The following is a 14,417-nucleotide window of genomic DNA, read 5'->3' as shown; positions in this document are numbered from 1 at the left end:
TCCCCAAAATAATTCCTACCTAAATTAGAGAAGATGTTCTGACCTGACCAGATAGGGAAAAGGAATCAGTTAACAATACCATCTGCACAGATGTGCCCTGCACAACTCTAAGGCCTTGGCTACACTGGCGCTTTACAGCGCTGCAACTTTCTCGCTCAGGGGTGTGAAAAAACACATCCCTGAGCACAAGTTACAGCGCTGCAAAGCGCCAGTGTAAACAGTGCCCCAGCACTGGTAACGCGGCTCCTAGCACTGTAAGCTAATCCCCACGGGGAGGTGGAGTACCTGCAGCGCTGGGAGAGCTCTCTCCCAGCGCTGGTGCTGCGACCACACTCGCACGTCGAAGCGCTCCTGCAGGAGCGCTCCTGCAGCGGCGCTGTACGGCTGCAAGTGTAGCCAAACCCTAAGACATGAAGCTACATTTCGTATTACTCACTCCTGAGTGTGTTGGTTTCCTCTTCCGCCTTTTTCTATCTCTCTCTCTTTTTGTCTAGTAAGATTTTCCTTAGCTGTCTAAACTGACTCTATATTTGAAATGCTTTGCTGCATTCCTTTTGACAAGCTAAAAGTGATAACTAGCAGCATGATCTGAAGTGAAAGTCACAGACATGCAAAAGGAAAATATCATATATACTCATTCAAAAGCTGAATTTTTTTAGTAAAAAAGGGAAGCATCAGAGAAGGGAGTCGGCTTATGAATGGGTATACGGAGGGGGAGAGGTGGGACACAGCCCCCTGCCCCCCAAACAAAGGGGGCAAGGAGGGGCAGCACAGCCAGCAGAGCAAGAAGGGAAGAGGCAGGGCCAGAGTCTCTCCTCTTCTGGCCATACTGCTCTCCCCCCAGCCTCCAAAGCAGCTGCAACTCCGGGGCTAGCAGGCTGCATCCACACAGCCCAGCCCAGCCCGCCAGAGCAGGCTGTGGCCAGGCCAGAGAGATCCTCCCCTGCCCTGCCCCAGCTAAGGTGGGAAAGGATGGGAAGGGGAGAGTGGGGTGGTCACAGGGGTTATTCCTCTGACCCCCAGCTTCTTCCCCCCCCCCCAAAGCAGATTGCGAAGAACTTCAAAAAGATCTCACAAAACTAAGTGATTGGGTAACAAAATGGCAAATGAAATTTAATGTGGATAAATGTAAGTAATGCACACTGGAAAAAGTAACCCCAACGATACATACAATACGATGGGGGCTAATTTAGCTACAACTAATCAGGAAAAAGATCTTGGAATCATTGTGGATAGTTCTCTGAAGACGTCCACGCAGTGTGCAGTGGCAGTCAAAAAAGGAAACAGGATGTTAGGAATCATTAAAACAGGGATGGAGGATAAGACGCAGAGTATCTTATTGCCCTTATATAAATCCTTGGTACACCCTCATCTTGAATACTGCGCATATACGTGGTCTTCTTATCTCAAAAAAGATATACTGATATTAGAAAAAGCTCAGAAAAGGGCAACTAAAATGATTAGGGGTTTGGAATGGGTCCCATATGAGAAGAAATTAAAGAGGCTAGGATTTTTCAGCTTGGAAAAGAGGAGACTAAGGGGGAGATATGATAGAAGGATATAAAATCATGAGTGGTGTGGAGAAAGTGAATAAGTAAAAGTTATTTACTTGTTCCCATAATATAAGAACTAGGGGCCACCAAATGAAATTAAGGGCAGCAGGTTTAAAACAAATAAAAGGAAGTTCTTCATACAGTGCACAGTCAACCTGTGGAACTCCTTGCCTGAGGAGATTGTGGAGGCTAGCACTATCACAGGATTTAAAAGAGAGCTAGATAAATTCATGGAGGTTAAGTCCATTAATGGCTATTAGCCAGGATGGGTAAGGAATGGTGTCCCTAGTCTCTGTTTGTCAGAGGGTGGAGATGGACGGGAGGAGAGAGATCACTTGATCATTACCTGTTAGGTTCACTCCCTCTGGGGCACCTGGCATTGGCCACTGTCGGTAGACAGGATACTGGGCTGGATGGACCTTTTGGTCTGACCCAGTATGGCCATTCTTATGACAATGTGTTTACTTAGGTTTACCCCTGTGCCTGTGGACGCTCGAGGTAAACAAACTATCTTAGCCTGCCAGCAGCTTATCCTGATGGCCCAAGAGCCAAAGTTTGCCAATCCCTGAATTATAGGGTCGGCTTATGAATGGGTCATAAAAATTTGCCATTTTTACTTATCCATTTTTGGAGGGTCAGCTTATAAATGAACCGACTTATGATCGAGTCTATTGTATTAAATTGTTCTTACCTTACATTTTTCAGGGCTAGTGGAGTAAAACTAGGCTCCAAGAATGGATAACTGGGTTATGCCAAATGGCCTTCCAGCAATAGAACTGTAAGCATCTGAGACAGACACTACATTCAACCATGGCACCAGTGACTCCTTGGTGCCGGGCTCACACTCAGAAGGGCCTATAATGCTCACGTCCTCCCCTCTTAGTGCGTGGAGCAGCACACTGGTTACTGCGGCACCTAGCCTCCAGCAAACACCCTACCTCCCAACCCTGCAGGCTCCCTCCCCAACCCCGGGATATGATACAATGTATCAGGGCCCTGATACATCGTATCCCTCCTGCCGAGACCAGAGACAGGCAACAATGTTCCAGACCAGCTCTCACCCTCTGCCCATAGGGATCTAGCCTAGGAGCTGAGAGCTCAAGGTAGCCCAGGAGCTGTACTTCCTTGGCCAGCTCCCTGCCTGAAAAACTGGCCCTGAAGCAGGAAAAGAACTACATCTCCGAGCATTCCCTTGGCTGCTATCAATCAGAAAGGGAGTGGAAGTTGCCAGGGCTGTTGAGACCCGATGCACAGAGCTTGCTGTGAATGGGAAGCTGGCTGCTACAAGGGGGTGATGCTGTGAATGGGGAACATGTAGGCACAAGGACTAAAAGACTTCCTCAGATTGGATTAGGAATGCTAATGGCTTCAGCCATTAGCCCCCAAAGAAGGAATTGCGTGGAATGAATGGACAACGTGCCTCTATCTGAAGCCTAGCAAGGGTCAGAAGTATGTGGACCCCACTAGGAGAAGCTAAAATGATAAGTAAGGAAGGGAAGGCTCTACTAGAGGACCTGGGCAGCTTTAGATACCAGGCACATAGGAGGATGTGACTCAGTTTCCACTTCCGAGCCATGGAAGCAGAAATGGCTTTTCCTGTCCAGATTTATCTAACATTCAGAAAGGGAATCAAGCATCTGCCTTCCAGATTTACACCCTCAAAGTTCAGGAGCGCTGAAGTTCAATTTTGGCCACTCTCTGCTACTTCTCCCAAGTCAAATACTGATACACTGTTATTTTCTGTAGAAAAAGCAGGATAAAACTGAGCAACAAATGTGAGCATCTTCCCAATGCTAACTAGGACCAGAGTTGCTATTTTCAACCACCATGACCCAATTTTTTAGTTTTGTTTCCTGTAAAAACATAAGATGACAAGTTCTCCACAGAAACTAAGATTGCAACAAACAGCAGACACCTCAACTTTTCCTCATTAAGTGGAACAGTATTACAATATGGATCTAAATATCCTCCAATCACACAAACTGAAAATTGTTCCACTTTACTGCAGTTCTGTAACCATGCAGGAACCAGTCCTGTGTTCTGTGCACATCCAAAATTCCTACTGAATTCAGAAGTGCCTTACTTTTGTAACCATACGACCTGCTATTTTCAGACCTTGTAAACTAAGCAGGTTTACATTTAGTAGTGGAGTGGGAGACCTGTCAGAAAAAGTTATGTGTTGCAGGAGGTGTTGATTATTCAGTAGGTAATGTGAGACGCTCCTGTTTACAATAGTAAATCAGTGCAGCAGAGTTTCAGAATGCACTGTGCTCCTAGAACAGAGGTGGGCAAACTATGGCTCGCAGGCCCCTCCTGCCCGGCCCCTGAGCTCCTGGTCATGGAGCTAGCCACTGGCCCCTCCCTTGCAGTTCCCCCTCCCCCCAGCCTCAGCTCGCTCTGCCGCTGGCACAATGCTCTGGGTGGTGGGACTGCGAGCTCCTGGGGCAGCGCATTTGCAGAGCCCGGCCTGACACGATGCTGTGCAGTGGTGACGGCATGGCTGGCTCCAGCCAGGCGGGGCGGCTGTAGCAGCGCCAGCCACCGGTGCTCTGGGCAGCACGGTAAGGGGGCAGGGAGCAGGTGGGGTTGGATACAGGGCAGGGGAGTTCGGGGGGGGGCAGGGGACGGGGGTGTGGATAGGGGTCGGGACGGTCAGAGAGCGGGGAACAGGGGGGTTGAATGTGGGCAGGGGACCCAGGGGCAGTCAGGAAGGAGGGGGGCTTGGATGGGGCGGTGAGAGGCAGTCGGGGACAGGGAGAAGGGATGGTTGGATGGGGCAGGGGTCGGGGGGGGACGGTCAGGGGACAGAGAGAAGGGGTGGTTGGATATGGCAGAGGTCCCGGGGTGGGGGGGGGGTCAGGAATGAGAGGAAGAGTTGGATGGGGCAGCAGGAGGCAGTCAGGGGCGAGAGTTCTGGGGGTAGTCAGGGGACAGGGGGTGGGGGTGGATGGGGCAGAGGTCCCTGGGGGGCTGTCAGGGAACAGAGGGGGTTAGATCGGGCAGGAGTCCCGGGGGGGGGGGGGTGCGGACAGGGGGTGGGGCCCGGGCCACAACCCCCTCCCCTAACCGGTCCTCCATACAATTTCTGAAACCCAATGCGACCCTCAGGCCAAAAAGTCTGCCCACCCCTGTCCTAGAAGCAAAGAACCTCACCTAGACTTTATACACAGTCTATCAAAGACAATGAAAAGACTCCTACTGATTTCAACAGGCTTTGGGTGGAACTGGTTATACACTGGGATAACTCCACTGTCTTCATAGGTTCCTGGTCCCACTGCGGAGGGGGGCAGTGTGAGCTTGTTACAGAGCTGCTGCTCAGGGATGGGGAACCTCCTGGTGCCCCAGCCTCCAAAATTATCCAGGCTGTGCCTTCTGCACAACTGTGTGCTAATTGACAGGTTCATGGGAAGTGGGGGGCCTACTGCAGGTGATATGGCTTTAAGTACCTGAGATGCCTACGTAATGGGACTATTGTCCTCTTACTAAAACTCAGTGGGGGTGGTTTGGTTGGCTAGCTCCCAGTACCAAAAGAAAGGGGAAGGGTCAAGGGAAATCAGGATCCTGAGACTGACAGTCCCCAGGAACACTGGGGAGAGGCCAATGCTCCAGGTCAGCCTGATTGACAGGGCAGGCAAACTAATCAAGGAGTCAGGAGGCCAGGGGGTCCCATCCTCCGTGTGAGCTGGAATTGCCTGGGTCAGAGTGGGGGCTAAGCTAAGGAGAAAGCAGAGGCCCAAGCTGGGCTGGAGAGCAGGGCTGTGCTGACCAGAAAAGCAGCTCAGGGAGCAGGTCAGTGCTGGGAGCAGAGTTACAGAAGCAGCCCAGTGAGCAGACCCGTGCTGGGAGGGGAGCTGCAGCAACCGGGGCCAGATAAGTATCCCAGGGAGACGGAGGCAGAGCAGCAGCAGCAGCAGTGCTGAGGCAGCAGAGCAAGCAGTCCAGAGCCAGGTGCAGTGAGCAGCTAGGAAGAGCGGGAGGGGATCCTGGGTAGCAGGCCCAGAGCAGGTAGACACCTCCAGCCAACAGGCCTTGCAGGCCAGACTTGGAGGGGGATTATAACCCTGACAGGGTGGGGGCGATGTTGGGAAGAACAGTTTTGCCACCTAAAGCCTGAGGGTGTGTGGCCATCGCCAGAACAAGTGTCTGACCCGCAGCATCCCTGCAGCACAGCACGGGTAGGAGGCGGTGGCAGCCTGGGACTTGTGAGGAACAGACTGAATTTCCCTTACATTCCAGAGACACTGGTTGTGATGTCCCTGTGCCAGAGTCGGGTGACAGGTTTTCCTTTAACCTTTCACATTTTTTCCTTTTTAATTGATTGCTGTTTAATAAATTGTATTTGCTTTGAACTGTATGTAATGATTAGTGGGTCAGAGAAGTGTCCAGAGCGCAGAAAGCGCCCAGGAGTAGGCCCACCCTTGCCCCTGTCCCAAATGACCACAACAAGGTTAGGGGTCAAGCCCCCCAGGAATCCTGAGCCCAGCCTTGTTGGGGTTACGAGGACTCTGCCACACAGGAGAGTGAAAGAGGAGCCCTTGATGTCAGGCAGGCCTCTGGGTAAAGGAAATGAGAGCGAGGACTCAGATCCTTTCACCAGCCCATCTCATCAGGGCTGTGGATAGCCAAGATTCCCTGGAGTAGGGAAGCACCTAACTACAGAGTCTGCAGCTACCTAGGGCCAGCGCTGAGGATTAAGAGTCTCTAGTGCTGCTGTTGCAAAGTTCAAGCATGCTCAGCCTTGGCATTGCCACCCTTCCTGCAGCTAGTTGCTGCAGCTGTCTAAGGCTGTCCTTTGGCAATTGGACGCGTGGCTGTAGCCAGAGAAGCTACATGTGGCTCTGTGACTACCAGGGGCCATTAAGCTAGGAGCAGATAAAAAAACTGGAGTTAACCCCTAGGAACAGAGGTCACCAGTAGGAAAGGAATGTCAGGGGGAGCAGGGAAAGAGGAAGCAGGTCAGGCTTGCAGGGAGAGAATAAGACCAGCTGGCTGTGGCGCATGTCCAAGACAGAAGGGAAACAAGCATGAGGAGAGGTAGTGGTGACCACATAGTGGAATAGCATGTAGATGGGAGCAGAGGGAGAAAACCCCTGGGAACTTTAAGTCACCAGCCTAAGTGCTCACTGAGCCAGGGTTGGGAGAATGTTGTTTGCAAGTGGCTTGCTCAAATGGAAGGATGGGTGCTGGAGGAGAGGTTTGTCAGAACGGATCAGGTATCTGCTGGCTGTGGAACTTCGTTGAGCTGAGGCCAGGACCATATACAGTGACTGGTGAAACAGGGTGGTACTGGACACATGGCTACCAAACTTCTGAATAAGGAAGAAGATAAATCTGTGGGGAGTTTCCCCTGATCACTATGGGAAGTTCTGCTCACTGTGGACACTGGTAAACCCACATGGGTACAGCTCAATGAGAAAAACTGGGGACTGAGGTAGCTGTGTATGGCAATACAAATAGTCTTGCAGAGGTGTGTGATCAAAATGAAAAATGTCTCTGAGATTCAGTACTGGGTTTACTATGGTGCCAATGGCACTGCCACACCGGCCCACGCTCAGAAGGGGCCCATAACGACTACAGAGGGGCCCACAAGTATGTTTGGTGCTGGGCCCACAAAAGATTAATCTGGCCCTGACTACATTCGCCTACCTGTTGCTATTCTTTTCTCTCTTCCCTTTTGATCATGCTTTGTCGTAAGACGAAACAGGTTTAGACTTTTAACAACCAAACCTGAGAGCCACCATTTGAGTGACAACTCCTGTCAACAATGACATTTGATGCCCTCTGGCAGACCATCAAGGGTTTTTCAAAAAACGTAAGAAATAAAGTAACCTGTGATAACATCCTAGAAGTTTTATCTAATCCATGCAACAAACCCCAGCATCATGTTGCCGTAACCACGCTACTAAAGAAGCCTGGATCCAGTGCTCTCTGGAGTCAGGTGCTCCTGTATCAGCCACAGGATCTCTTAAGTACTTACCAGGACAGTTCAGGGCAACTGCATCTATGTCTTCCATTATTGGGTCAGTACTGGTACCCATTCTCAGGCTTCCAGCTCCGAGCTGTTGCCTTTCTTGGGTGGAGACCCTGGTCAGAAGGGAAGAGAGACACAGGTATCTCCAGCATGAACCGTTCCCTGTCTTCAGTGTGTAATTCTCAGCAAAAGCGACAATACATAAATAGGCTTGCTTGCTTCTCCCCTCAGACACCACACACAGTGTAATTGCCCTCAGTTATCAGCTACCACACAGTTCTTCCTAAGCAAATATTTTATTCTTAAGGTAAAAGCACTACAGAGAAAACATAACACTAAAAAACCTACATGCATGCTAATAAGCTTACCAGAGATCATAAGTGTTCTGGTCTGTGTCAGTCCTTCCAAATCTTCTCTAAGGATTAGGGCCTTCCATGGACTGGAGGTCCTATCCATTTGCTAGATCATAACAGAAAGCCCTGAGCCTGTTTAAAATTTAAAAATCTTTTCTTTGTCTGATGGTCACTGGAGAATCCAGTTTGAAGGAATATATGCAATGGGCTGATAACCAGAGGAATTACATTAGCACACTCCATCCTCCTACATGAATTACATATAATCTCACAACAACACATAAGCAACTGCATTTTAATACATTGGACCCCAAACATATTAAACTCAATTCAATCAGGTTTGTCCAGGATATTGCCATCTGCCACACTTGACTTCTTTTACCACAAAAGGTATCATGTATCTAAGCACCTCACAATCTTTTGTGTATTTAGCCTCAAAACAAATATTATACAATACTACTTCCCTAACTCCATTTTACAAATGGGGAAATTGAGGCACTGATCAACCAAGTAACTTCCCCAAGGTCATACAGGAAAGGCTGTGGGGGTGTAAATAATAGAACCCAGGGTCTCCAAAATCTGGGCTAGTCCTCTAGCTAATGGATCATCCCTTGTGTATTCTTCAGTTATACTCTCTGTTTCTGCCTCCACAGGAGTGAGACACAGAGCCCAGTTCCCAAACTGACCCTCTATGAAGTGAACTATTGCATGCTATGAGAGTATCATCCTTCAATGTTATTTTAACAGTACTTATGGGTTTATTTTCAAATGTTTATACCAGAATACACATTATAAACTGAACAATACTCCTGTTTACAGTATTACAGTGTCACTGCTTCCACATTGGACACTTGGCTCATTTTAATCCAGTACAGTAAAAGGAACTATTAGGATTCTTCTATTGACGTTCCATTAATATAAGACAACACTATACCAATAACAATGTGCCAGATCTGATGACCTGCGAGCAGCAAAGTCACAACTACCAATATTTTGCCAGAACATATTCTATGTAATAGATAAACATTTTATCGATTTATTCAAAGTCACATTATCTCACTTGCCAGATGCTGAACAATGTTTTGGAAATAGCACTCTCTTCCCAGGGCCTCAGTAAGTGCCTCTTGTTGCTCAACAGTTCACTCTCCAGACAATCCAGAATCGCTAGCATCTTGCTTCAGCAAAATAAACACCATAACTTCAAAGATGAGTAATAGAAAGCACAATGGGGATTCCCGAGTGCTTCAACAAAGATACACAGACCCTTGTGGGGAAGAGGGCAGGGTATGCAAGTTCTTCCTAGACAATTACTGTACGGTAAGTTAATTGCTTTCTCAATTTCATTTCTCTCTCAAAAATCTGTTTAGAAAAAAAATTGTGTGTTTTTTGGAGAAAGTTTTTGTAGATTTATATATTTTTGATAAGTACTACAGAAAATGTGGCTGGTTTTAGTTGTTCTGTTATAAATAAAATATTAAGATAGAAAAGTTTAAACATACCTGACCCTAGACCAGGAAGAATTCTACCTCTTCAACTTCTGCTATCCATTTCTGTGGCTTTATCTTATGAAATCCATAACTTCCCCCTACTTCTAGTGGATTTTCTTTTTGTAAATCAAGCCCAGTACTACTTGCTTGCTTAGCAAAACTTAAAATTTTAACACATAGTACTGTCCCATAATGTGCAACATCAGCAGAAGTGCAAAGTATTGCACTACTTTCATTAAATAAATGAAAATTCAAGAGGACCTCACTTAAATTCACTGAGAGCCTATCAAATTGTATTAAATAAACGAACCTGGAGAAGAGCTCTGTGCAAGCATGAAAGCTCGTCTCCTTCACCAACAAAAGTTGGTCCAATAAAAGATATCACTTCATCCCCCTGGTCTCTTAAACAAATACATCATATAAAAACAAAAGCATAACAATGGGAAAAATTAGCATATCCTCAAGTTACGGTTTTCCAGTGAGCTCTGTCATCTTTTATGTCCCAGTCGTCACTGAAATCGGCCTGATGACTGGGGCCTCATACTGGAATCTTTCATGGGAGGACATATCTTTACCTCGCAGATTTTGTTTAGAACTGAATACACACATGCCCATAACAAATAGTAAAACATTACAAGCTCCAATATCACATTTAATTAAAACAGTTACAATTCTCCTTGCCATATATACTACATTTAAATCTATCCCCTCACTGAAAGTAAAAGCAAAAGATTTATATATATATTTATATATATTATATATCTTTTGCTTTTACTTTACTATAATATATATATATATATATATTCTGGATCTTACACTGTAACCTACACTGGTGCTTTTATTACTGTACAACATTTGTGACAGTTTTCTATCTCCTCAATCAGATATCACATAACATACCTTGACCCATCTGGCTTTGGCTGCAGCATCTATTTTCTCACATTGGTATATATTTCATTTGGAATCCAATAAATATTAAACAAAATGAAAAAAAATTCAGGTAAAATTTACAAGTGCATAAGTGAATTAGGAGCTGAGGGACAGATTATGTTACAGATTTCTGCTGGCACAGCTATGGCAGTCAGGGATGTGAAGAGGAATGATACCTGATGAACATAGCTGTGCCAGCATGAGTCCCTACTGTAGATGCAGCTATATTAGCAAAGTTGTACTCTCACCAGTATAACTTGTTTTGCTGGTATATCTGTCTCCATAATAGGAATGCTTTGCCAGTATAATATACCAGTAAAGTGTTCCTAGTGTAGATACAGCATAAATCTCACTGGGGAAAAAAAAACAAAGCAATGGAACTTGGGTCCTGATCCTGCAGACGCTTATATACATGCTTAACTTTAGTACCATAAGTAGTCGCACTGACATCATTGACTTTCCTACTAATACTCATAATAGTTAAGCACCTGCTTAAGTGTTAGCGGGACAAATAACCTTTTTTTAAGAAGATGTACTCTTCTTTAGTATAAACACACACAAAAATTATTAAGGTTGCAAGTGTAAAAACTGCTCAGCCAATTAAGTTGCCTACTAACGTAACCAAAAATCACAGGTATACCATGGCAACAGCATCCAGTGTTACTATTTGTAATACATACCTTCTCCGTGAGCTACCTCTAATACAGCTTCCTTCCTGCCCACCCTCCTCCCTTTTTGACATCCTGTCGAGGGACAGGATTCAGAACAGGATGAGCAGAACACTACAGTTGGTTCAGTCCCCACTTTGGCCAATTTTTCTTCAATCTTTCAAAACAGATCTCTTAATTACATGTTACAGCCACATTCTGTAATTCAAAATAACCTAGCAGCAATATCTGTGACACCACTATGTCCCTAATTTTGAAGTGGATGTTTATTAGCCTTAAACAAGACTCCAAAATTTGAATCTTTCATTGTTATCGACTAAATAATAAACTGAAACCAACAAAAGATGCCCCATAAAATGTGGCAACAAATTTAACAGTAACCCTTTTATGTGATACCATTAATGAGCACAAACAATTTCAAGTTCAAGCCACAGGACTAGAAGGGACCTCAAGAGATCTTCTAGTCTAGTCCCCTGCACTCAAGGCAGGACTAAGTATTATCTAAACCAGGGATGGGCAAACTTTTTGGCCTGAAGGCCACATCTGGGAATAGAAATTGTATGGTGGGCCATGAACTCTCACAAAATTGGGGTTGAGATTGGGGGGCGGGGTGGGCTCTGGCTCAGGGTGAGGGATCTAAGGTGGGGCCAGAAATGTGGAGTTCGTGGTGCGGCAGGGGGCCAAGAGTTCGGTGGGCAGGAGGGGGATCAGGGCTGAAGCAGGTGGTTGGAGTGCAGGAAAGGGTGTAGGCTCCAGATGGGGGTGCAGGCTCTGGGATGGGGCTGCAGATGAGGGGTTTGGGGTGCAGGAGGGTGCTCCAGGCTGGGACCGAGGGATTAGGAGAGGGATCAGGGCAAGGGGTTGGGGCACTGGGGGAGCCTCAGCAGTTTGCCCATCCCTGGTTTAGATAATACTTAGTCCTGCCTTGAGTGCAGGGGACTAGACTAGAAGACCTCTTGAGGTCCCTTCCAGTCCTATGATTCTACATCTCAAACCCAGACAGTGGCATCTCTGGATTCCACATGTCACTTTGCAGACACCCATCAAGTTGTGTTGTGATGCTGCTGCACAAAGCATTTTTGAGGCAGCATGCTGAAGTTATTCCATTGCACCAAAACATACCAGTGCAACGTCATCGGTCAGTAACAGCCAAACTTTGGCAAAGCACCCTCCCTTCATCTCTCCCGCCCCTCGTGCTAGAAAGACGGTGTATTTCACAAGGACAAGCGAGAGCTCAAATTCAGCTAACTGCCAAGGAAGCGGAGTCAGATCTCTCGCCCACGAACGCATGATGAACGGTGCTTACCCCTTCTGCAGTTCACTCTGGGGTTACACTGTCTGAACAGAGGCAGGGGAGGAAGTTAACAAAGCCGGCGGCCACATTTCGTCTCCCATTCACTGCATCGACAAGGAAGCCGGTTTTCACTGCTAGACTGGACACACCGGTCTGTCAGCCCGGCCACCGCAGGCAGCCAGTCGGCTTCCCCGGGGCAGCCGGGGCTGTGCTGGTGCGCAGGGAAGCGGGTCCCCCCGCCGGTCGCTGCCAGCACAGCTCGGGTCACCCGGCAGCAAGTGTGAAAAATCAGCACGGGGGGAGGGAGGAGTAGGAGCCTGTATAAGAAAAAGGCCCAAAAAGCAGGACTGCCCCCTGGGGACCCTGAGCACAGCTCCGCTCTGCGGGGCAGGCGGGCAAGCCAGCCCGGGAGTTACCTGGGCAGCGCCTCTCGCCCGCTCCCCGGAGGCTCCCACCAGCACGCAGATCTCCAGCAAGCCCGCGGGCAGCACCTCCTCCATGGCAGCGGCGGGAGCCGCCCTCAGACTCGCCTCCTTCCCCAGGCGGGGACGGGCACCTGCTCCCCCTCAGCCCGCGCCGCGTCTCCTCACAGCGGCGCGCGCCGCTCCCCCGCCGCCCTACTGGGAGAGGGAGGGACGGGGGAGAGCGCCTCTACGGAGCAACGAGCCTCTGATTGGCTGTCTGCCCCATTGCCCACGCCCCCTGGGGTCATGTAGCCAATCGGAGCCGCCTGCACGTGTGGAGGCCGAGGGGCTTCTTCCTCCCTCAAGCGCAGCAGATAGAGCGGCCCTCTGGCGCGCGGAGCGGGAGGGGAGGGGAGGGGAGGGGCCCTGTGGCTGCCGCTCCACGACTAGGGGGAGCAGGGTGGAGACGACAGGGAGGGATGTGAGGAGTGGCTGGGCGGGCCGAAGGGGACCTGTAACCCAGTCACACGCACACACGTCCCCTCCCCGCCATGCCAGCCGTCTCATTCCCCTCCTCCCCCACGCACATCTTAGCTTTGCCAACCCTCCAGGGTTTGCCTGGAGCCTCCCGGAACCTGCATCAATCTCCCAGTGACTACTGAAAATAATCCAGGATATTTTAAGAAAATAACATTACGTCATGTTGGGGGGGGAATCTCGGACTACCCTAACACATACCCTTCACACACATGCTTGTTCATCCCCACCCCTACACCCCCAGTAGCTTCCCTCCCAAACTCAGACACACCTCCCCCTCAACTGGCTCATCTCCCCACACACACACCCTCCCCCCCAGCTCACTCCTCCTCCCACATACACCTACCTCCCCACCCCCGGCTGGCTTATTCCCACACACCTTACCCCCCTCCTGGCTCATCCCCTCCCCATCACTGACTTGTTCACACCCCCACACACACTACAAACCTCCCCTCAGCCAGCTGGTTCTGTCCCAAACTCATACACACCTCCCCCTCAGCTGGCTCATTCCTCCCCCCCACACACACACACACACCAGTTCCCAACTCTCAGCTGGCTCATCCCCTCCCCACACACATACCAGTTCCCTCCCCTCAGCTGGCTTATCCCCCCCCCCATACACACATCCCTTCCCCTCAGCTGGCTCATTCCTCCCCCCCCCACACACACACACAAGTTCCCAACTCTCAGCTGGCTCATCCCCTCCCCACACACATACCAGTTCCCTCTCCTCAGCTGGTTTATTCCCCCCCCATACACACATCCCTTCCCCTCAGCTGGCTCATTCCTCCCCCCCACACACACACACACCAGTTCCCAACTCTCAGCTGGCTCATCCCCTCCCCACACATATACCAGTTCCCTCCCCTCAGCTGGCTTATCCCCCCCCCCATACACACATCCCTTCCCCTCAGCTGGCTCATTCCCCCCCCCATACACACATCCCTTCTCCTCAGCGGGCTCATTCCCCCCACACACACACACACACACCAGTTCCCAACTCTCAACTGGCTCATCCCCTCCCCACACACATACCAGTTCCCGCCCCTCAGCTGGCTCATCCCCCCTCCACCTATCCTGCCCCAGCTGGCTCATTCCCCCCCACACACATCCCTTCCCCTCAGCTGGCTCATTCCCCACCCCATACACACACACACACACACACACACGCACACACACACACAAAATTGCTTGTGGCATTCGCGGACATGCTCAGCACA

The 14,417-nt window shown here is 49.2% G+C and overlaps 1 protein-coding gene across 3 annotated transcripts in view; it reads right to left on the bottom strand.

Annotated features, from left to right (window-relative positions):
* The window catches only part of DENND3 (DENN domain containing 3), an 83,315-nt gene extending 70,459 nt beyond the window's left edge, over positions 1–12,856 (bottom strand). For all 3 annotated transcript variants that reach the window (XM_030546379.1, XM_030546381.1, XM_030546382.1), the window contains exon 1: positions 12,673–12,856. In XM_030546379.1, the coding sequence (XP_030402239.1) occupies positions 12,673–12,756 (84 nt within the window). In that variant the 5' untranslated portion in view covers positions 12,757–12,856. The remainder of the gene's footprint in view (positions 1–12,672) is intronic.
* Positions 12,857–14,417: the final 1,561 nt, after the last annotated feature.

The sequence above is a fragment of the Gopherus evgoodei genome, unplaced genomic scaffold (genome assembly GCF_007399415.2).
Source record: "Gopherus evgoodei ecotype Sinaloan lineage unplaced genomic scaffold, rGopEvg1_v1.p scaffold_44_arrow_ctg1, whole genome shotgun sequence".
NCBI lineage: Eukaryota > Metazoa > Chordata > Testudines > Testudinidae > Gopherus > Gopherus evgoodei.
Note: the sequence above shows the minus strand (reverse complement) of the source record. Positions and strands in the feature narration are given on the sequence as shown.